The sequence below is a fragment of the Manduca sexta genome, chromosome 6 (genome assembly GCF_014839805.1).
Source record: "Manduca sexta isolate Smith_Timp_Sample1 chromosome 6, JHU_Msex_v1.0, whole genome shotgun sequence".
NCBI classification, from domain to species: domain Eukaryota; kingdom Metazoa; phylum Arthropoda; class Insecta; order Lepidoptera; family Sphingidae; genus Manduca; species Manduca sexta.
In genome coordinates, this window is record NC_051120.1 from 6,956,610 (window position 1) to 6,978,850 (window position 22,241).

General features: G+C 34.3%; 1 protein-coding gene across 1 annotated transcript; it reads right to left on the bottom strand.

Annotated features, from left to right (window-relative positions):
* Positions 1–2,360: 2,360 nt before the first annotated feature.
* LOC115442197 (atrial natriuretic peptide receptor 2) lies at positions 2,361–20,938 on the bottom strand. Its single transcript, XM_030167205.2, has 7 exons — positions 20,799–20,938; positions 16,423–16,567; positions 15,844–15,993; positions 10,376–10,568; positions 8,576–8,750; positions 3,983–4,173; positions 2,361–3,811 (listed from the first exon to the last, which is right to left on the bottom strand). The coding sequence occupies exons 1-7, from the start codon at positions 20,932–20,934 to the stop codon at positions 3,299–3,301; spliced, it is 1,503 nt and encodes a 500-aa protein (XP_030023065.1). The 5' UTR covers positions 20,935–20,938; the 3' UTR covers positions 2,361–3,298.
* Positions 20,939–22,241: the final 1,303 nt, after the last annotated feature.

Below are 22,241 nucleotides of genomic sequence, written 5' to 3' on the forward strand. Positions count from 1 at the left end.
TATGACGTATGAAATATTTTAGACGTAAAGTTTTGTGAAATACGTTTGAAATTCTAGTTTATAGTTCGTTTGAATTCGTTCTGAAATGCAACGGTATGTAGTTCATATGCAGCAAAACTAGTACTATATTTACCACCTTACTAATGTGAAGTGCCTTGGGATTTAAACCTGCGGACATTCGTTCGGCAGTCCGTTTCACAACTAACTAGGCTATCGCCGCTCCTAAACAAAACACTATATCGATTGTAATAATCTAATATTTTAATTAGATTTAAATATTCTTTAAAAAATCAATTTAAAATATTATATTATTACCCATGTGAGCAAATTACCGGAATAGTACATAGCTTATGTATTAATCCAGGACATGGTCCAAACGTATGCCACATTTCATCCAAATCCGTTCAGCTGTTTATGACTACTTTTGACAAACATCAAAACATTTACAAAATCTTTTCCTTTTATATGAGTAGGATAAAAAGTAACATGACACATGTTAACCCCACGAAGATTTGAATTGAATTTTCTTCTTCCCATCCACTACAGTATCTTTTTTATTGTAACTTGTAAATTTATATATTGTAGGTGACACTAATTATACAATATTTGAACGAGCCTAGTTCTTTCACCTGCTATAGTGGGTGCGACAATTCGTGACTCTCTGGTATCATTTACTGTATTTCAACTAAATCTTATAGAAACTTTATTTTATTGAGTTCAAGAACCTATTCAATAAATTACGAAAAATTCAGTCATATTTGCAACAAATCTTATAAACTCAAGGGTCCCTAACCTTCAACGTAAACATCAATGAATAATTCAAAGATCACGAACGAATAATGTTTAAATATCATTCCTCTCCACTTAATGCGATTATTATATAAGTAAATTTACAATACAAAAGATAAACTGATATCACTTTCTTGACTTACATTTTAATTAAAATTTAAGCTAAATACAAACTCAGTCAACGGCCGTGATTAGCAGGCGTAAAGCGTTTGCAAAAGCCGATAATGAAAAAAGTTTCTAAAATTTGAAGTCGAAATTAAAATACCTTCATATTTATTTAAAGCCAGAAATGGTTCGCGGAGCTTGTTTGTATATTTGAATGTTATAAATTCCCGAAAAAAATGTTAATTGGAAAAGTTTTCATTATTGAAGCCTCGGTGCTTTAAGTTACTGCTTCAATGTCGAGCTAGGGCTGCGATATGGTAAACCAATTTATGTGGGTGTCAAAAAAGTGAGTGGCGGCATATTTAATACTTATGTTGGACATTATTTGGAAACAATTTATCTATTTAAGAGTCATCGATGTTTTTTTTTTTTGATAGAGATATCAAAGAATAACTATCACATCATGGGACGCAACACACTTAGCGAAAAGTGACCCTAAATGCGCCTCATCATAATCCTTCAAGTATAAATACGTGATGTGTGTTTATCAAAGATTTTTTCTAAATAATAAAAACTAATATCTTCAATTAAGCGGCGATAGCCTAGTTGGGTGTGGAACGGACTGCGAAGACGAATGTCCGCAGGTTCAAATCCCAAGGGCACACACCTCTGACTTTTCTAAAATCATGTGTGTATTCTTTGTGAATTTATCGTTCGCTTTAACGGTGAAGGAAAAACATTCTCTATAGGAATTTCGAAGGTGTGTGAAGTCTACCAATCCGCACTAGGCCAGCGTGGTGGACTAAGGCCTAATCCCTCTCAGTAGTAGAGGAGGCCCGTGCTCAGCAGTGGGCGAGTATATAATACAGGGCTGATATTATTATAATATCTTCAATTTATTTTAGTGACTTGCGTTTGACTTCTAACGAAAATTAATCCACGAAGCAAAACATCAGTAAAATTTACGTTCATTTCGAAGTTAATTTCAAAACTAATGATGAACCTATCCCCTACTCGAGCATTTATATTAACGAAAACATCAAAACCGTATACTTCAGTTTTGAGACTATTAATTAAAACAGTCCCAAAAGTAATTGGGACGAAATGGTTTGCTATTATGAATATTCGTTGACCCTCTTATGTGCGGTCTACATTTACAAATCTCAGATACAATGATGATTAATTATGTGCGTTCTCGCTGGATTCTCTGCTTTTCGCTCGGTCGCCTTGCTAATGTCTATGGCCTACTTCAAAGCATTGTTTACTGTTTTCAATTGTTTATGATAGAATAAATTAAAAGTGATAGAACGCCTGCCTTTGTTTAAACCAAAGTGTACCTTACGACGATTGTAATCAAAATTATTTTTAAGTCTTTATTATTTACGATATGCATTAAGATTTCTAGCTTGTACATAAAGGGTTTATTTAATTCCTGTTAATTAAAGGGATCAATCAAAAAGCACAAATTAATTATATTAATATTTTTATTCACGACATATTCGAAAACAATTAAGCAACACATTGTGCTTAGACTAAAATGAACTTGAAACAATTTAATATAAACAAGATAAAATTCACAGCTCTGTTAAAATATATTGTACTTAAACAACGGTATCACAATAAACACTTAATTTGGTTACACCAGATAGAGATCTCTTGAATTGCTACGTTAACACAAACAACCTTGTACGCTAAAATTATAATCTGTCTCTAGACATAACAGGACGAGGCTCTTTGATAATGTTAATTCTCCGAAACCCTACTAACGCATGAATAGTGAAATACAATGCTCTAAACTTAGGGAAAATTTATATAACATCTATATTCTACGAGTATCAATATAGAAATTAATAAACGATGATATTAAGCGTAGTAATGTGATGTCCGTGATACGTCAAGTCCACGAGTCAGCACTTAATTCTAAGCCGACGACAAAGATGACTTACATTACATTTGAGTATACAATGGACTAGAAAGATACGGAAGTATAAAAGGTCAGTAAAAATACTACGGGGTCTAAGTGTATAATACAATATAGATTTTTCATATTCACACATAATATTCTCACTACATCTTTCAGATTCGCGTTGGCGAATGTATTCTTAATCTAAATTATACGTATCATCTCTAAGACATTTAAATATCTATACTTAATTAAAATTCGGAGGGTTCTTAGTCACCCACAACACTAAACTACACTATTTCAACACATAAATATATATTTAAATAAATCTTTACAATAATGACTAAATTTTTAGTTCTGGTATCTACATTCATGTGCTTGGCACAAAACACTGATATCAGTTAAATTCATTTTGCCACAATATATCTATAAACATTTATATAGAATCTAAGTACCTTTAGACCGGACAGGAAAAACACATGTTTTGTTCTATTAAGCGTCTCAGTCTTCAGTTTTTAAGGGTTTATTTTTTGTGGCTTTTGCTTCAGTAATGACACAACTATTAAATCTGTTGACGACATCCCTAACTTTTCCTTTGCTGATGACTAATTCTTTGTCATATGTAGGAGTGATAAGGCCTTTCTCATTGCCATTACAAATTGGTTTATTAGTCATTGTAGAAGTGAACGTAGCACTTTGTGATTTTCTGAATTCTTTCACGGCATTGTCTATATTATTAATGAGATCTTTTGCAACAAACGTTGCTATTTCATGTTTTATGCGATCCCTTTCGTTCATAATTTCGACGGGTTTATGGTTGTTTTCTTTGATCTCGCTTTGATCTGGGCTGTGACTTTGTGTTAGTGAATGCGAAGCGGGACTGTCAGGTCCTTGGAAAGTAATGCTCGGATTGTTGACAACGTTATTTCGTGTTTCAATTGCCTCATTAGGATTGTCTTGATGTTGGGGAACTTTCTCGCCTAATAACCAATACGTTGTCATTTTGCCCTTGCCCTAGAAATAAACGTATGAATAAGAATTTTAAAATTTATTACATCATTAGATTTCACTATCTTATCACTAAAAAGCAGTGTAATATTTTCATATCATTTAAAATTAATTTGTTTTTGTCGACTAACAGGTAGGCCAATTTACAACATTGTCAACTCCCTTGCAGGTACTTACTTTCATCGTTATCTCTCCTCTGCAGTCGAGCTCGAAGCAGTCGTAAAGATCTAGTACTTCTTTAGTTTTAGGACTGACATGAATTTTTAGTGCCTCGCCGTGGGACTCCATTCGGGAAGCGGTGTTCACTGTGTCTCCAAAGAGACAGTAACGTGGCATCTTGAGGCCAACTACTCCTGCTACGCATGGACCTATGGAAAAAAAATAAAAGTTAAGTCTAAAAGTACTTGTGGGATGTAAAACCCCAGTTGCGTAGATCAGCGACTCAATTTGTGTAAATTATTTGGATAGATATAAATATGAATATTAGTGAGATTAATGGCATATTCCCTTGAATCTAGATGCGTACATATTCAACTATTAAACGTTTGAGACGCAATTGCGATCTGCAATTCTCGAGGGGCATTGCCTTGTAGTATAAACTATTGCTATAAATTTATTTGGCGAAGGTCAGTTGTAAGTTACAACTAAATGCATTATTGTGTTATATGTTCGTGAAATGAAGCCTTCGGTAGTAATTACAGCTCCCGAAGAAGTAGGTTTGACCCTTAGAGATTCCAGACAAAATAAATTGCAGTAGCCAAAAATAAACTGTTTCGTCTCGAAACAAATTTTATCACCAAGAAAAGTGAAACAGTTGAATAATAAACGAAATAAAAAGCATTGAGTATATTTCAAAAATTCAACAGTCCAATTTATACCCCGAAAGGTATCATAAAGAAAATCATGTTTTAAACACGAGATATTTGAAATACCGGGTTCGAAAAAATGCTCATATTTTAAATATTTAAATGAATGCAAAACGAATGCGATTGCGGTGGGAAATTTTAAAGAGTTTTCGCCGTGAGCAAAACGACGTGAACATTTCGGTACTAAAATGAAAATATTATTTTTACTACCAACAATAATAATAAGAGCATAGTTTTACGATGGTGATTGCATTGTCGTTACGAAGGTGCTTCGTTTTCATTTTCAAAGAAATGCTTTTGTATAATTTGAATATATTTTTGTGATATTCTTTAGCACATTTTTGCAACAATTCGTAATGTGAAATGGGGTCCAGGTGATATTTATGTTATGACAATGAGGAGATTAATATAAGTTGAAGATGCGAAAATAATGTGACAGAAACTTGCAAAATGGCGCTCCATATATAGTCTACCCCATATAATATACAAGCGCGCCAGTAATGTGTAATGTACCTCATATGGTGTATAATACTGTCACAAGAGTTTATGAACATTATGCTCCTCTTAAGCCTCACTCTATTTAGGCATATTTACTCCATATAACGGTAAAGTCGAATTACAATTTGTAAATAAAATTTGCAATTAAATCGCTAAAAGAAACTTAAGAGCAATTTTCATTTTTAAATACTTAAATATTCAGAAAAGTAAGTGAAGATAAAATTATTCTTTGCTTTTACTCAGTGGAACTGGCAACAAGGGCTACATTATACGCCAAATCCTCATTAAGGAATAATAGCTTTCCTTGAAGGAAAACGATTTCTGCTCTCAGATTGTTGCTTGAAATTTATATAATTGCACAGTTATTAAATCTTTACAGTTATTTTAGAAAAGAACGCAAAAATGTGATATAACCCAATTATAGCATAATATGAAATAGAATGAGCAATAAATAGACTCTAGTGGACACCAATTAATTGATATTTAAACAACTAACGACTGTTTTCAATCAGCGATCCCAATCTCAATCTTCGAAGCGATCTCGAAAATACCTCAATCAAAAGTCATTTGTCAAAAAATCATTATTCTGATTGATCCATTTTCGCGATGGATTGAAAAAAGGGATTGAGATCTTTTTTATTAAAAGGGCACGGCAAAGCGCTCTGCCGTTATGGTAAGTAGATTAGGGTCCAATAGAGAATTTATATAGATAGAGCTTATCCCTCGACTGTCGACATAATTATGCCGGCCTGTTAGAACTGGATATACACAGGCTGATCCCGGAACGCGACATACTTACGTGGTCCACTATGCCAGATTTTAATATCTTGTGTACAGTAGTCGCTATCCAGGCGGATATAAAATATGTTCTACCACCAGCTTATTGGAAATAGCTGTTAATGCGGAGACAAGAAAATCTCTCGTTTAATAGTAACTGCGAACCGTTGTAAAAATAATAGCAACAATACAAATATACCCACGACAAAGTGTCTCAATATGCTATGGAACTACACTGCTGTCGTCATTCTGAAGTATGAGGTATTAATTCTGGTACAATGGCTGGAAATGTGTGTTAAATTGGCAAATATATATTGTACCTATATTGTACTCTAACTGTCTGGGACAGTTGACGGTAGAAATAAACAAAGCTACGAATGCAGACGAACTCTTGCAATCGTGAGCCGTGAGATAAACAATATGTTAAAATGAATTTAAATTAGAATTAAAATATGAAGTACCTAATTTTCAAACATTTTGTTTAAATTTAAAAACTGCAGAGCATGCCAAAGAGATAATTAAAAGTATTATAATATTTTTTTTTTTCCTTTCGCCAGAAAGAAATTGGTACCCAAAGGTTAAATAAATGGAGCATTTCATGCAACATGCAACATAACCATTATCCCCATTATGTATAACAATTAACCTATTGCGATCATGGTCAGCTACATTGCTATGGTTTTAGTTTTTAATATTGATTAGGTCTATGATTTTACCAAGCCACGATAAAATCAAACATAAGCAAAACATGTTGTTTCACAATCGTTGAAATACCTAATCCCTTCTAAGAATAATAGCAGAATATATAACACCAAAGAAACCTTTCAAAATACATGTTAATTTACACCGAACCGCACCGTACTCTAGCATAAATATATTTAAATCAGTAATATGATTAAAACAACAAAAACCCGACTACAAAAAGCTGAATTGAGTAGCAGAATTAAATGCAACAGAAAAATGTTCTTCGTAAAAATCGACTGCTTCGGTGGCATAGTTCTAGTGAATGCGTGGTACGACAGCGCTTTGAGGTCCTAGGTTCAAGCCCGGGTCAGGCATAGCGATATTTTGGGATTTTCTGCTCAGTATCAGCCCAGAGTCTGAAATTTGTGCCCGACATGTCGATAGGCTTGCCCCCTATTATGGGACGGCAACACACTTGGTGAAAAGTGAGTGCCCTGGTTGCATCTCTGCATACCACATCGGGGATAAATGCGTGATGTTGTGTGTGTGTGTAAAAATCGTGTCTTGAAATTAGTTCAAACTATGATGTTATCCTAGTTATTGTATTAAAAATGTCAATAAGATTTATAAGAATTTATATTCCCTCCTGGCATTGTCGGATTATAACTAAATCCAAAGGTATTTGTAGTCGGTGTCCAGTTGCAAATTCTGTGGCTACGTGACAATTCCAAAGCTAAAGTGGAATCTATTTAGTATTCCAAACTGCATGGCTAATAGATATGAATTAATTTAGTACAGAAGTGCAGTCGGCTGTGAAATGGAAGGTCGTGATTTACGCATCGGTGGATATCCGGTCCCATATTGGGGTGGATGAAGAATATTGACATGATCATTGGAGCTTTTGATATTCACAATATATGCTATTTTTCTCTATTTATGTATTTCATTTTCGATTACTTTAGCCGGCCGATAGGTAAATATTCTCTAGCATAAAAGAAGTAGGAGATATAACCTAGAAATAATATAAAAGAATTGATTAATCGTTACAAAACGAATCACTACTAACTATAAGTTTACTACACGATGCAGACTATACGGAGTTGTACGAATTGGCTCAACTGCTTGTTTCCCTTCATTATTGAAAAACTTCAACGAAATATCGCAGTTTTCAATTTCACTGAAGAAATAAAAGCAAGCAGTTCTATGTAGTACATGCCAATTTCAAGTGGCAATTTCTTAGCGATCAATGTGGTTTGGTCTGAAGCCGCATTGCATTGCGCAACCGTAATGGCATTTTTGCAATCAACAGTAGCGATACCTGCATCGTTTACTCTGATATCTTTGAAACTCTTTCGTTCTACTATTTTTACTGGTTTTTGGTAAAACCTAAATAACTTCGTGTTTATGTTTAAAGGGTTTAAAGAAAATGTAATTTGTATATCACTTCTCGCTGATGCGACACGGAGCAAAATATATTTCGGAAACAAATAGATTTTTAAATAAACAAGTTTGTTCCTTAATCGAAAAACTTATAATCACTTTCGTGACCACTAACAAACTCGGCAATATTGACATACAACGTGGAACAACTAAGTATTTAATCGGTTGTATTGGTTTTTAAATGTAACAGAACTGTAATTACTTAGCTAACATTTTTTCTTTCTTTAAAAAGTGGAAACATATTTTTTCTTTTTTACCACATGGAAAGGTGACCCTTCTACGCCTAATGGTCCGTTCATGGTTACTTGTGTGATTTAGGTAATTCATCTATCAGTTTTACTAGTTATAGGCACTTAGTAAATAATTATTCAATGTTCAGTTTCTAAAAGTCAGTTAAAAAGGACATATTTTCAAAACACATTACGGCTTAAATGTATACCTACCTCATACATATTCATGAGAATAATTCTGGAATATTAAATGTATAGCTTGAACAAACGTTTACCTGTATGCATGCCAATTCTAAGCAGTAACCGCTCCCCCGGTCGATGCGGCACAGTCTTCACTCGAACCGCGTTGAGAAGCGCCAGAGACATCCGTGCGATTTCAGCTGCATGACGGTTGCCATTCCGCATCGGTAACCCTGATACCACCATGTAAGCGTCGCCTATGGTCTCCACCTTGTAGAAATTTATATTATAACTGTAGTAAGTGCAATAATTATACATATATTTGTTTTGATAACATGGGCAGGCGACCTGATAAAGGCCGTAGAAATTCGCTGGAAGCAGGCTGACTCTAACAGGTTGGCTTGGATATTTTTTAGGGAAGCCCAGTGGCGAAGAGTGAAATTGTTTAAAAGGTAACCCGAAGCAAAAAAAATGCCTTAGTTTAAATATCGTAGCCAAGTGAATATAAAAAATAACTAAGACAAACGTAAATGAACTTAAAAGGGAAGCCGGTAGGAATCGAGTTGTATGGACGCTTCACCACCGGGGAAGCCTATATTAAAAATTGAAAATCCTACGGCTTATGATAATGATAAGGAATTTATGGGTTTAAATATATTATATACCTACAGAGCAACTTGAACTATGAAATAAAACAATTTTTGTAAGTCCCCTAAGTGACCATGAAGAGAGAAAATTATAATATAAAAAACCGCAATAAAATCCGAAAAATAGTTTTATTTCAAAGTCTAACATTCGCGTAAACATAAGAAATCATTATGCAACTTGAGTAACTTAAAACAACTTCATTACATCAATTGTTTTATTTTTTTATACCAAACAATATCAAGGAATAGAGATATACAAATAATACGATTTTACTCAGGCCGTTGAACGATAATAAGCATGCAGTGACCGATTTTTATACAAAGGGAACAAAACACCAGAAATTTCGGATATGTTATTCAAATACATCATTTCTATTCAAGAATATTATTTTGTTTGTATACACAACCAAATTGATAAACATTGAAATAAAGAAGTAAATACGTTCAGTTATGTAAACAAAAAGTTAGTTCTTTGTAACAGTGTTACATATTTTTACTTTACTACACGAAAATCGAAAGATAGTTATGTTAGTAAGTTCAAAATATTATAAAGGGATATTAAAATAATTGATACTCAACAGGCTAATGTGAATAAAATTTCTTAGAATATTTTTTTTTTTTATAAATTTTGTATCATTTTTAATTTTGGCATACTTAAATCAAATTCTGTAAACCTTTAGTGTAAATTATGCCCAATCTAATATTTTATGTTAGTTGTAGTTTCCTGTAAATGTAGTATAATTTTATTTATTTATTTATTAACACATTGTACACATGGTATACAGGCGGACTTAATGCCATGGGCATTCTCTCCTAGTCAACCTTGCGGTGGTGTAGAGAGGACGGAGGTAGGTGTATAATAAAAGAAGTGAAAAACAAATAAGAAGTAATAGTAAACAAATGTAATTAAAACATACTCGCATATATAAATATATAGATATATAAAAAAAATACATATATATACATATATAAAAATAATTAAATATATAAATACACTAATAAGTCAATTACAGGAATCAACTACTTCTGCCAGTAATTTGAGTGTTTGTTCTCTTTGATAAGATTGTATTACTGGCGATCCAATAAAATAAAATATTTCTATGTACAAAAATTACTCGCGTATAAAATCCAAGTATCTCAACCATTCACACACTATCTAAAAGTAGAATACCCAAAGCCAATAATAGTAACATTTTCAGTCAAGTAAACGAATTCCACGGAAAACAATTCTTGTTACATTGTACGTACCTTATAAACGTCGAAGTTCTCAATAATGGAATCGAAACTCGTGTACAAATCGTTGAGAAGGTCGACGACTTCCAACGGCGTGGATTCTGCTGACAGTTGCGTGAATCCAATAATGTCGCTGAAGTAGATCGTCACCTGGTCGTACGTCTCTGCCATTACTGGCTGGCCCATTATGAGCTGAGATGCCACTGACCTGGCAAAAACAAGATTGCCAGAAGCTCTTAAGTGCGAGTAATCCAGCTGGTTGTACATTTACATACACTTATGATAATCTGTACGGACAGTGTTTATTATCATTGGAATGGAGAGGACAAGCATGAAATAGACACGTATTCTAAGTCTGTGTTTGTGATGCCAACAATTGTAAGTTATTATAAACTAGCTTTTGGTCGCGGATTCGCCCGTGGAAAGAAGTTTTCTGGGATGAAATTACCATTATATATTTTCCCGGAGTAGAATACTTTCTATTTCTAGGCGATTCCCAGGGTCTTAAACTATCGCCATACCAAATTTCATAAAAATCCGTTCATTAGATTTTGAAAAGATCGATAACATATAGACAGACAGAAAAGGAGATTTTTTTTTATAATATGTATAGATAATCTGAATATTAATTGAAAAGAATATTTTTTAATCTATTTAAATTTTACCTTTCATAAAACTCTTGATAAAATAAAACAAGATCGTAAATATACAGGGTCATTTTGACATTCGTTACTAAATGAATCCACATACTCGTCTTCACCTTTGCTGATATTGTATTTTTTGTACTTTAATGCGAATATGACGTGTCCGTGGGTGTATTTCTGACTGAAAGTATGATGTTGCCACTGCAAATAATTATCTTAGAGTTGTTGTAGTAGCCATTATTACAACTTTAAGGTTAGGGCGCGTAAAATTAAAATTACTTTTTATTAATATTTATGTTGTTCAATTCTTACTCTTTTTTATTTTACATCTACGGCTCAAGTGACTTGTTGTAAAGTGTTATTTTCAAATAGATAAGTATGTGGTTTAATTTAGTAACTATGTCAAATCGACCCTGTATTTTGATTATGCAGTAAGTAATGCTGTTAATAACAACAATAAACTACTTACTATATTACGGAAGGCAGTTAAACATTTACGTCAACTATCTAAATTGGTACTTCCAACATAATTTCGTATATTATTTAATTATAACAATAGCTGCCATTATATGGTGTATACCGGTTGTAAACCAGGATATCCTTTATTATAGTATAGATATTATCTTTGTCGTAAGTTTATTGAAAGTAAACAATGAATTTGTTGCATACGTGTACGGGAAAATGATCCCTCTGCGCCTGGTAGTAAGTGGGTCCAATAGAATCTCGACTGACGAGAGATGATTGCCTCTCGGCAAGCGACATAATTATGCCGGAACTAACGTAATTATATTGGAACCGGATAAACACAGGCTAATACCGGAACGCGAAACACTTACGTGAGCCGTAATGGCGGGTTTTAACACCTTGTACGGTTGTCGCTATCCGGGTGGATATAAAATTTATCCCACCAGCAAATTATAAATTATTTGGACAGCTTAAAAATTTAGACAGGTAGAAAACGATGTAAAAACCTTGTACCGTATATCTAAAAGACATTAATTTGACTGAGAGACATTTTTTTGAGACAAGTAACATTCTAAAAACTAACATGCTGCATTAAGAAACACTAGATCGTTTTTCTCAAGATTTACATAAATCTTCAAGTTCAATGCCTCAAGATAAGACATTAAAGGATTCCTTTATATATTTTTCTCTGTCCCTTTTGCATTCTTCGCACATTAAACCCTTCATATATTGTCCCAAATGCTTTTATATTGCCATCACAGATTATTTTTGGCGCGACCTTAGCGATAGCTATCATTTCCTTTGTATCTTTTGTACTTGGTTGCTTTGTGTGCTATTTTTTTATCATTATTTTTATTCGAATACTGTCACAATTCAGAAAAAATATGATGGTTATCGTTAGAGAATATTGATTTACACTTTATCGTAAATGAAGCATTTTGTTAAACATTTACTTATTAAAAGACAATGCGTTCGTGAAAATCTCAATTTCTTCGGAGTTTGTATATACTAAATCTATTTTTTATTTTTAAACGTGTTTGATGAGGGCAGAATATTATCGACAGGACCTCAGCCCACGTGATAACTTCAAATTGGCATTGACGAGCGAACAAATATGATAATATGGCGCTACTGTCATCAGTCAAGCTTGACAATTGGCAAACCACTCTGGCCTGACGTTAACATATTGTACGTAGAATTTGGCTCCGTACCCGTCTTACATGTGATTTGATAACGGTGCGAGACTGACATCTTGATGTACAGTCGAATTAATGTATTCATTGATTATATGGTTACATAACCTTAAATTTGAAGTTTGAGTTAAAGTTAATTATAATTTAATAGTCTTTTTATAGTTAATTCTTTATTTACGTCTAGTTTCTATAATATTAAAACTAGAAAGAAAACGGAGTTTAGGGAGGGAAAGCATGCTAGATTTTCATAAGAACAACCACTTATTTATAAGTAAATCATTGCACGTTAAAAATCCGCATAACATAGCACACTAAATTCAACAACAGTTGAACATATAATATTGTTTTTGACCTCATGACATAAGTCCATTTTACGTGTTTTATTGATATCTAAATACTTTATAAGGTGATAATGTGAATAATTCGTACTAATTCCTTCCCAATCGAATTTCGGCTATGGCGGCCAATATCAACGAAGATCAGCAATGTACGCAGATAATATTATAGTTCATAAGTGTGTGCCCAATACGCAGGTGCACTCTGTTCCTTCACTCTCACAATCTGGTGAGACATCAAACCGACATGACCCGAGAGAGATCAGGCGCAGGGCCAACGGCTTTACGAGCTTTCCGAGCTATCACACCGCTAACTTCCCGACCCTGGGCTGCGATTGAGTAATTTTTAAGATTCAAAAACCCAGTAACAAGTAATTGTTTTTGGCCCGGCTCTGAATTCGAACCCAGGACCTCAACGCGGTAGTCGTTCTCGCACCGTGTACTGCCACCGAGGCAATCAATTCGTGCTATAAATTGAATAGCACTGGCTTCAAAGAATGTTATTTCTTGCCTTTCTACAGAATCAACAATCTCAAGACGTTTGACAAATTTGGAAGTCTGCTCCAATAAAATCATTTTGGAATAACGCGTTGTTTCAAAGAAAATTTTCGTTTTGCAAGGTCACGGTATTTTCAAAGAGATTGTTTGAAGCTTCTAACTTCTATATGGCAGATATAGCCTTGATATTTTAACAAGGATCTTATGCAAGGTTTCCACATACATAAAATTGAATGTTTACTATTTGCATTACCATAAAATTCGAAGATTTTTGTAGTCTTAAACAAATCGTTTTTGAAGGATTATATTGAGGAAAACTAACCCATACGAATAGACATTAAATTTAACATCAAACACGATCAATCTTTTCCAAACAACTGTGACTAATTGCAATTGTTATGCTGGTGCATAAAACAACTACGAGTTATGAGACGCTGTTGAGCATGATTACTCTTTTTCCCCACTTTATCATTAAAGGGCATCCTAAAATAAAATATTGAGCTTCCAAGCGCCATGCCTTGACAAATCGGTTATATTTATCATCTTTGACGCAACCATTAATATCTAAAAACTCTTCAGCTGATATTTTATCTCGTGTTTCATATTTATATTTAAAATACCTTGTATTTATAAATACTTGTGAGGCTGCTCGTTAGCATGCGAATGCGAACTTCACTTAATGACGTGGTTGAAATGACGTATCGAACCCTCCTACGTTATTTATTTTAAAGCGTGGGACGCATTCAGTTCATGTAGCGACTGACTTAATATAAAAATAATGAAAAATAAAATAATAAAAAAAAAATATATTTTTATTATTTTATTATTAAGAACAGAGGTGACTTTAAGGGGAGGCAAACCGGGCCTCACGCTTACAGGGGCCTCACGCGATACCTTGATAAAGGTCCTTCCTTTTGTACAATCTTACCGATGAAACTATTAAAACCAGGGACCTTTTTTACTCCGCCCAAGTCCTCGCGTCGTTTTTTGCTTTCGCCTGGGGCCTCGCCTCCTTGAAGACCGTCGCTAGTCAGTGATAACAACGTGGAGTAAAGTGGTTACTAGTGGACAATCGATATGCCAGTAATATTCGGGAACAGCCAGTACTTTTTCCGAAATAATACTTAACAGATCCACCCATACTTAGTGACAAGACAACGTTTTAAAGCGGATATAGCTCTTTGGCAGACAGCAATAGCGTTTAAAAAATTTAAAATTGACAATATTGATTCAAAATTATATGCTGTACTTGAGCCATATTTTTTGTCTTACTACTTGCAAAGTGCGGTTTAATCCTTTACTAAAAATATGAAAAGACACCTCATTTGTCAAAATCGGTTCAGTTGACGACGTTAAAACATATTAAAATACATACGTACATACATAGCGTGTTAAAATCACTACCCTTCTTTGCGTCACCGTAGTCGGGTAAAAACGATCCTCCATTTAATTAAATATATCCAGGATGGCTATTTAGGCAAGATCGAGTACTTAATTCAAGTAGGACAAGCACAGAAAAAAAATAGAACACATTAAAAATCGGTAATGTATAATCTACCTAATTATATTCATTACATTTTAAAGCAATACCATCGTACATTTGTAAAACAAGAAAGTGAAAAGACAATAGTGAGAATAACTTAGATCATATCACATATTCGTCGTGGTAAGGAAGTAGAGCATGAAGTGAATTACAACGTTCAAGTTTTAACTTAGCGTGCGTTTAATTATTAGAGTCATAAGCGTTCGAATACTGAACTATTTGTCTTTAGACGTTCACAACTTAGTAATCTGTGTATTTTAGTATGTTCTCCTAGCAAACATAAGTTTTGTGATAGTAATGTCGTAAGAAATAATTAATGTTATTAGAAACAAATTGTCATTAGTCAATTTTTACACAGCACGAGGCTTGTTCTATGTTAATCGTCTCATCTATATATATAAAAATGAATCCCTATTTCCCTTGGTCACGCCATCACGCGTGAACGGCTCGACCGATTTCACATTTTTTTTGTTGTGATTGTTATTGTCGGGAGAAGGTTCTTATGAAAGAAAAAAATTAAAAAATGGCGCGAAAAATTAGAAAATTTAAGAAAACTTAACGAAAATGTTAATTTTATATAATTGTCAATTGTTTGAAATATCTGTCTGCGATTGATAGAATGCGCGCTGCAAATACATAGTTAAGACGGGACGTCTGTCGGGTCAGCTAGTAATTAGTGTTTTTCTGATTCAGTGTCGAAAGTATTCAGTACAACTCAATCCAATCTCATTCTTGTTTAATTCATGCTCTCGACATCCAGATTCGACTCCCCTAGAATAACTTATTATTTAAATCTTTGACTTACTTCGGTAACAACTGGTAAAGCAGTTCCTCGCATTTCCTCTTCTCCTCAAGATAGTCTGACGTTCGTTCCTCCACCAAAGCCTCCAGATTGTTTGCGTACTGTTCCACTTGCGTCAGAAGCATATCCAGCCGAGTTGATGTTTCGCAGTCCCTGACGGCAAATTTACTTTGTCATACGTGACGTAAATATGAATGGTACAAATTACTTATACTTCGTGCAAGTTTCTTTGTTCTGAAGATGTATAAGATATTTATTTATTTAATATTTGGGAAAGAAACAGAAGATATCTAAAATAAATGACAAAAGCATGAGTAAAATCAATAACATTATTTGTAATACAATGAAAGAAATGTGACAAAAATTAAATAAAATCACATTCGAAAGAAAACAAATTATTAGGTTAAATTATGCGGATTTCGTATGAGGAACAATTTCATTTAATAGATATTATGAATATGATCTAGTAGAAATTCGTTTAATACCTTAGAACAATAAATCAATGCTGGTTTTAATGTTTTTTCTTGTATCCGTAAGGCTCATGGCTCATAAAACTAACATATAGTACATAGTAGTACTTACTTGTTGATTCTGTGTATGTTTTCTTTGAGTGCGGAGAAATCTGGACGGTCGTCATCCGGCAAGGTCCAGGGTGGTTCCCCGGTGAGGGACTGGCGTGGTGACGCTGAGAGCGGTGAAGTGCCGCGGTTACGCATCTCCGCGCTACCTGTGTGACGAATTTAAATAGGTTAATATAAATATTGGATGATAATTCTCAGGTTAAAGAATTTTATTCTCAAAAAGACAAATAAGTCACTTACATGAGAATAACATCACAAAGGGTTCTAAGGGTGCGATCTATAGTCAGTGATAGTTCTTTTTTTTAATCAATATCTCCTCAGTTCCTAACAATATTACTATAATATGTTTTCATAGTATAAATACAGGCCTACTGACAAGGTGACGAGGACATACCTTTATTCACTACGCTAGCAAGAACGTATTGACATGCTTGCTTGATTCCTCAGAACAATGACAAGCATAGAAGTAACACTATGACATTTGAGTGTACTCTGTCTTAGACAGCAAGAAATTTCATTGTGTTGCGACCCCTTCTGACATCTTATCGATATCGATAGATGCTTTGTCTATCGGCTATGGTAAATTCATAGACCTGCTAAAATAAACACTTTTCGGTCAGTCAACTACAAACCGTTGCAAATTGCTATTTTAGATAAAGGCTAAAAAAATATATCAAAACCCTGATTTGGTATTCAAGTACCAAAATAAATCTGGGTATATAACAGCATTCGGTAAAAAGCTGTTAAATTACAATAAACTATAAAACTACCGGCGTTCTTCGAGCTAAATTTTGTCCAATTTTCATTTGCTATTTACAGCAGTTTCCATGCCTTCCGAAACGTCATTTACTAAACACAAAAATGGTTTAGCATTTACATTATTGAATTAAGAAAATTTTAGTAATTTCGGAAGGAATGGAAACCGCTGTAAGTAACAAACAAGAAATCGGCCGGAATTTCATCTAGGAGAAAGCCAGTACGCCTTCTGTTCTTTTCTGACTTTCTTAGGCATTAAAAGGTACCCAAGAGGTGGGATTTGACAGAAGCTACTAAAATGGGACAGTAAAATTAGAACACAGCGGTATCATTCATGTCTCATATGTTTGATAACTTATTTCAATGTTAATAAAACTTTGTCGAAATGCTTAGAGCAAACACGGTGCTGTTTTTTCCAATGCCAATTGGGACGAGCTATGGAAACGATCCATTTTTGCCTCATAGCATCATCTGTGGGGAATCTGCAATGAAACACATTGTATGAAACACATTATGAAAATCAGGTAGTTTCCTCGATCCCAGCCTTTGCGCACGGTTTCCAAGTAGCTTTTACCACTACACCACCGTATGTTGAAAGTAAAAGGCAATTTATGCAAAAATAATAAACTACAATATATACTAACATCTATGTTATCGACAGAATATGCAGCACAATACTATTGAAGACGACTACGTAAATTGGTAAAAATGAAAAATACTTAACAATGACTGGATCGAATGGCCAACAGCAGATTATAATATGACTACAGCATAATAAAGTATAATTAATAACACTTTTTGCACTTATGTACAGGGTTTAAGCAAATATATTAGGTTTTTGTTTACTCACCGATGGAAGCTGATGATTTCAGTTTCATTTTCTTTACGAGAAGAATGAGATTTACACCCCACAATAACGCAGGCCATTGCTTGTTCCTATGGCTATATTTTACTTAAACAGCACTGTGTATTTATTAAAATTAACAACAAAAATATTACACAACAGGTAGCCACTTTTGAAAAGCACGCGCTGAAGTATAATGTAACAAAATTATGTGGGCGCGTTTGTGACATTGTTTTGAGATTGGCAAGTAGGAACATTTGACATTTTATTTGCTTTTTAATTCGGCATCATAAAGATGACCAAAGGTAACCATTTGATTATTTTAAAGTGTACGCAAGCCGACCTTCGCAACATAATATTTGTCTCGTTTTTTTCAACGGTTTTGACCTATTTGAAAAAATAAGATAAGTATATGAGGGTAATTTAGATTCCTTCTATGCTTGTTCTTGTTCTGAGCTTGATTCTTATATAATTCCATAGATATTTTGTCGAATTTTGACAGATTTCATAAATAACAATTTAGTCTGTACAGTTTAGTTTACGATTTAATAAAGAAATAAATGTTTTACTTAGAAGAGGTCAGCAGATCCAGTTTAACTGACCAGAATAATTCTCGCTATGCAATCATATATAGTCAATGACATATCAGGTCCATCATAATCAAAATATTGTCTAATGGTTAACATATCAGGTACATTATTATTACAAAATCGCCTGATGGCATAAAAATATATAAAAGTGTAGCGTATTGTCCTACAGCTCAAGTTAAATCTTATAATAAGACTGGCGCTGTAAACAATAAAAAGATCTAAAGGGCTGTTCGGATAACTGGACCGTGATTAAAGTGTTCGCATTCATATAGTATTGCAAAGCCTTGCCCTTTTACGTTTCATTAAACATTAATAATGAATAAATTTAATATCATCTTTATTTTCATTTCACAGTGGTTATAAGATGACGCGCAGACGGTGGTAACAATCCGTAAGAGCTTGCAGCATCGGTGCGATATCACACCTATAACATTGTCAAAAAGTTCGATAAAAAATCTAAATATCAATTAACCTGCTATTTGAAATATCAATCTGAAACCAGAATCATCAAATATTTTCGGAAAAGCGGAGGAAAAAGGTCCTTTATATAAGTTTGTAGCACCTGACAGACCTTCGATAAATTCACTTCGAGTGCGTCCCAAAACTGTTACTGAACCTTATAATTCAGCGCAGAGACAATTTATAAAAATCACCCACTGACAACGTTTTCCGGTAAAAAAGGACCTGTTTGTGGGTTTCCTAGCGCATTCTCGTTTAATATTACCTTTTTTATGAATATTCTGGTAGTAAATCAGTTGTACTTACATTTTTCGTTTAAAAAACTAGACTATGGGCTTTTTAAAATCATAGTAAAATGCTTATAAAATATAGGGTCATTGTGACAATGCGTTAATTAATGAAACTACGTGGTCTTACCACGCACGCTATACAACTCCACCGGGGCATATTGTTATAAAGCGATATAATGAAATGCCTATCAACGAAGTAGTAATAATCATGCTGATTAAAGGATTTTTTTTTCCTGCTCAGTGAAGTGACCCCATTGAACCAGATGGTAAGTAAAGTGGGGTCCAATAGAGTGTCGACTGACGAGAGATGATTACCGCTCGACAGTTGACACAATTATGCCGGCATTGGGCACTGGGCATTTTTTTGCTACCGGGAGGGCTTACAACTTAGTGTACCACGGTGTCCTCGTGCTGATTAGGAAACTTCTTACACCCTCAAAATTCTTATCGAGAACTTCTCAGGTATGCAGGTTTCCTCACGACGTTTTCTTCCCCATTAAAGCAAGCGATAATTCACAAAGAATACACATAACTTTAAAAAAGTTGGAGGTGCGTGCCCTTGAGTTTTTAACTCGTGAACATTCGTTTCAGCAGTCCGTTCCACTCCCAAATAGACTATCACCGCTTTTGACGTTACAAATAAATCACTAAAAGCCTAAGATACGATATTCTACGCGGCATGTTAAATATTGTATCATGCGATATAATTTATTGGCTTAGTGTCTTACGGAATAATTTCATATATACGTATCCAAGCTTAGTCCCGGGGGAATAAATATAAATAGATACGCAAGATACTTTCAGAGGAAACATATATTTAACGGAGGGAAAGATGTTTCTATTCCTTAAGGGATAAGGGAAACAGTCATTATATCCGAAGCTTTCGAATTTCTTTAATGTTTCTTATAATATATATTGATAATATCAGACCTGTATTACATACTGTCAGTCTAATGGTTGTCTGATAGAGATCGCCTCGAGCGATAAGACCGCCATTTGTACCACCGATATTTAAATAATTTCCATGATATTTATAGGTATACATTTTTTTTATTGTAATACTTATGGTGTACAATAAAGTTTTAAAATAATAAATAATAATAAAATAATGTCCCACTGGTGGGCACGGGCCTCCTCTACTACTAGAAGGGAATAGGCCTCAGTCCATCACGCTGGCTTAGAACGGATTCGCAGACTTCACTAACCATCAAAATTTGTATAAAGAACTTTTCAGATAGCGACCAAAGTATAGTTCAGCCTGTATGTATCCGGTTTCAACAGGCCGGCATAATTGTCTCGACTACCGAAGGGCAGTCGTCTCTCGTCAGTCGACATTCTATTGGACCTCACTCCACTCACCATCAGGTGTAGTGGGGTCACTGCCGTGCTCATATATTAAAAAAAAGATATACTATTAGCAAAAGAACAAATTTCTTACGTTTAAATTTATCTTCGAGAATGGCTGCGCAGTAGTCGCAGGCAAGAGTGCAGTGTGGCCGACGCATTTCGAGCAGGGGGCTGACCGCCCGCCGGGGACTCGGCGAGTCCGCCCCACCAGGCGGCACAAGCGACATTTTACTGTAAACAAAAATAAGCATAAATGCTGCTGATAATATCAAGTAAATAAATATGCTCGTCGCTTTTTCAGTATAAATAAGTTTTCCTGAGATAAAATCTCACTTTCTGTGAATAAAAAGTAGCTCTACCTGGAACATGATCTCTCTCTGTGAAAGGTTTCATTCAAATTCATTCAATTCGTTTTAACTAACTTTTTTTTATTTCTTTGAAGCCGAGACTAACTTGCCGTTCGCCTGATGGTAAGCGATACGACCGCCCTACAAAAACAACTTCAAAACATATACAAACATTTTACGTATAATTTTAGTAAGATAATAATATTAGCAGAAGGTGCTTACTACCCTGTCAACTTGCTCAAGCCGATAGCTTTAACCATGAAAGTAACTAAACAAATAGAATACAGATACTATATTTTCTAATGTAACGTAAACTCGTGAAAGGCTCGACAAGGCACGAGGTAACCCGAGATGCTTTGGCCAGGCCATGAGTGGTCCTCCTTCGCATGAGAGTCAATACTCTATCTACCTTTAAAGATCTAATGCAAAGAGTGCTTTCTAAAGCTTATCACGAACCATTAAAAGCTTTATTTTTAATATAAAATGATTTTATCGCGATTTTTTATATAATAATTTTCTCCCGACGTTTCGAAGACTTTGCAGCCTTTGGTCACGGGGAATCTGTTGAGATTTTTATTTTTGATTAAGAGCTTTATTTTTGAGATACTCTTTCTTGGAAAATAATGTCGATTTTTCAGGTACCTACTGACTATAAATATCTCCGTAGATTTCCACAGTGACCTTAATTAAAATTACGCCCACAGAATTTACGTACTTCACCATCAGGTGCAGTCGAGTCACTTTGTAGTACACGTACATACATAACTGATAAAGTGAATGTCGTTTATAAAAAATATTTTTAATTTTGTAATCATTCTAAAGAGCTGAAAACATTAAAAACTCCAAGACCATCAGTAATACCTATCAAATTTAATATTCTTCTCCAGTCGATATAATTATGCCGGTCTGTTCGAAACGGATATTCATATAACTACTAATTTCAGAATGCATCTCATGTGCCCCTAATTGGAGTTTACGCCTTGTACCCTGTATCTAGAGTTTACAGTTCGGTGGACGCTATCAATCCAGCTCCTAACATTGCATCGAATTTTTATTTTACATTAGTCTATATTATCAAATCATGCAGGCTATGCTTCATTCAATTTCATTCACTTACGCGCCTAGATTTACGATCTTCAATTTCTATAATCCAATTCCTTGTAGTTTCGCTTCAACTGAAACTCCGA